We start from the raw sequence: 2,287 nt of genomic DNA on the forward strand, positions 1-2,287 counted from the left end.
CAACAATAACAACAATAATAATAACAATAACAACAACAACAACAACAACAACAACAACAACATAGGGGGGTTGAGCGTGCTGGACACGTTGAAGAGCCCGTTCCGGTTCGACGATAGAACGCATCCGTTTCGATTCAGCGACGAGTTCGGGCCAACGGGGATGCCCGTGAGACTGGGCGAGTCCCTGATCCCGAAGGGGGATCCGATGGAGGCGAGGCTGCAAGACATGCTCCGGTACAACATGGACAAGTACGCGTCGCAGAATCTGGACACGTTGCACATAGCGAGGAAGGTGAGGGAGCTGTTGTCGATACACAACATCGGGCAGAGGTTGTTCGCCAAGTACATACTCGGGCTGAGCCAGGGTACGGTGAGCGAGTTGCTGAGCAAACCGAAACCGTGGGACAAACTGACGGAGAAGGGGCGAGACAGCTACAGGAAGATGCACGGGTGGGCGTGCGACGAAAACGCTGTAATGCTGCTTAAATCTCTGATACCGAAGAAAGGTGAGTACAATGAGTACAGGAGAAACATTTGTTTCCACCTCTGTCTCTCTCTCTCTCTCTCTCTCTCTGTCCATACTTCTCCCGCCATGTATTCTTCTTCTTTTTCTTTCTTTTCTCTCTCTCTCTCTCTCTTCGTGTTACTACTATCGAAGTCTGTTTGGAAGAAGAGGATTCGATCGAGAGAGAGGGGGGGAAAAGAGGAGAAAGATAGATGGATAAATAAATGAAAGAAGTTGTTTTTTGGTGTACGATTGCTTTTTGGCTGATCCGATCGAAGAAGAACCTGGAAGAAGAATTTGGAATTAATGATCGCTTCCGTTTTGTTCTTCGATCGTTTGGGAACGATCGAATCATCAACGTGTTCCGGCGATATCGTGTTGTTATTATCTCTGTTCTCGTTATCTCGATATGGCCTCGACCCGTTGATGATGACTGTTCGCTCCAGAGAGAGAAAAAAAAAAAAAAAAGTAAATAAATATCGACGATGGCTCGTTTCGGCTTCGCCTACAATGACAATATGTCCGTTTGAATCTCCTACGAATTCTTTTCTGCCTCGCACTGCCAATAATCTGTTCTGCCGAATCACTAACCTCATCAACCTGTCAGTTTTAACTATTTTTTTTTCGGCTGTCTAATACAAGGGGTGTCAATGGTACTTCTACTTGGCCTAACTTCATCGAAAAAAAAAAAAAAAAGAAAATGGAATATGTATAACAACCGGAGGTCGCATCCCTCTATATGAAAAAGAAAGAAAAAAAAAAAAAAAAAAAGAAAATGGAATATGTATAACAACCGGAGGTCGCATCCCTCTATATGAAAAAGAAAGAAAGAAAGAAAGAAAGAAAGAAAGAAAGAATTAATTGATTAATTATACGAGGTAGCACATGCGTTGGTGACGTCGTGAGCTTTCCATTCCCAATTTCTAGAATTTTTATTTTTTTCTTTTTTCACGATAACAGATTATCTTACGATGCACGATACACATCGTATTAACGTTCGTTAAGAAAGATCGCTTAAAAACTCGCTAGGATATAGGAGGAGGATATTTTAAGTGTGTTTACGAATTTAGACGTTCCAAGCGTTTATAGGGATACTGCGCAACAGGCTGTTCCGCCGACGTTGCCACGTGCCGAGACCGGACTGCAACAAAGGTGTTTCTCGCCCAATAACACGAACGTTCTACAAATATAGAAAAAACGTTCATTCGTTTGCCCAAAGAAACAAGAATTGCCTCGAAGCGTTTGCTTTAAAATTGTATCCCATCCATAAAAATGAAACACATCGATTCGTAATGACACGGTTTACGAGATTACGTTTTTTTTCTTTTAAGAGAGTTATTTATTCGCGATATCTAAGGCAACGATTAATAACAATCGAATGACGCAATTAATTCGATGAAACCAATTTGGAGAAAAAAAGCGATGGTTTGCCGTTAGGCGATAATCTATGGGACAAAGGTCGATCGCGCAATGTAAGGAACGGTTATATGGTGCGTTACGCAAAACAGTTGGAGGATGACGTTCGATTTCGCGTTTAATAGTCTTAATTCGATTATACAGCCAGTTGGCGCCCACAGCTCGTTCGCTCGCTCGCTCGCTTGCTATCGATTGTTCGCTGCGTTTGGCAGCCATATTGTTTGGACTAATAGCTGTTGGGAGTAGGAAACTGGGGATGACTTCTAGGCAAGGGTGCGATACATAAAGGGTTCCAGGGACCCGGAAAGGAAGGAGGAAGGAGGGGCGAGGGACGAAAGGAAACGGGAGGGAGGGGGAAGGGGGGAG

At 43.6% G+C, this 2,287-nt stretch overlaps 1 protein-coding gene across 1 annotated transcript in view; it reads left to right on the forward strand.

Moving 5' to 3' along the window:
• Positions 1-6: 6 nt before the first annotated feature.
• LOC102674263 (homeobox protein cut-like) overlaps positions 7-2,287 on the forward strand; it is a 17,410-nt gene continuing 15,129 nt past the window's right edge. The window contains exon 1 of the mRNA XM_031511018.1: positions 7-506. Coding sequence (XP_031366878.1) covers positions 161-506 — 346 coding nt within the window. The 5' untranslated portion in view covers positions 7-160. The remainder of the gene's footprint in view (positions 507-2,287) is intronic.

The sequence above is a fragment of the Apis dorsata genome, unplaced genomic scaffold (genome assembly GCF_000469605.1).
Source record: "Apis dorsata unplaced genomic scaffold, Apis dorsata 1.3 scaffold_279, whole genome shotgun sequence".
Taxonomy (NCBI): domain Eukaryota; kingdom Metazoa; phylum Arthropoda; class Insecta; order Hymenoptera; family Apidae; genus Apis; species Apis dorsata.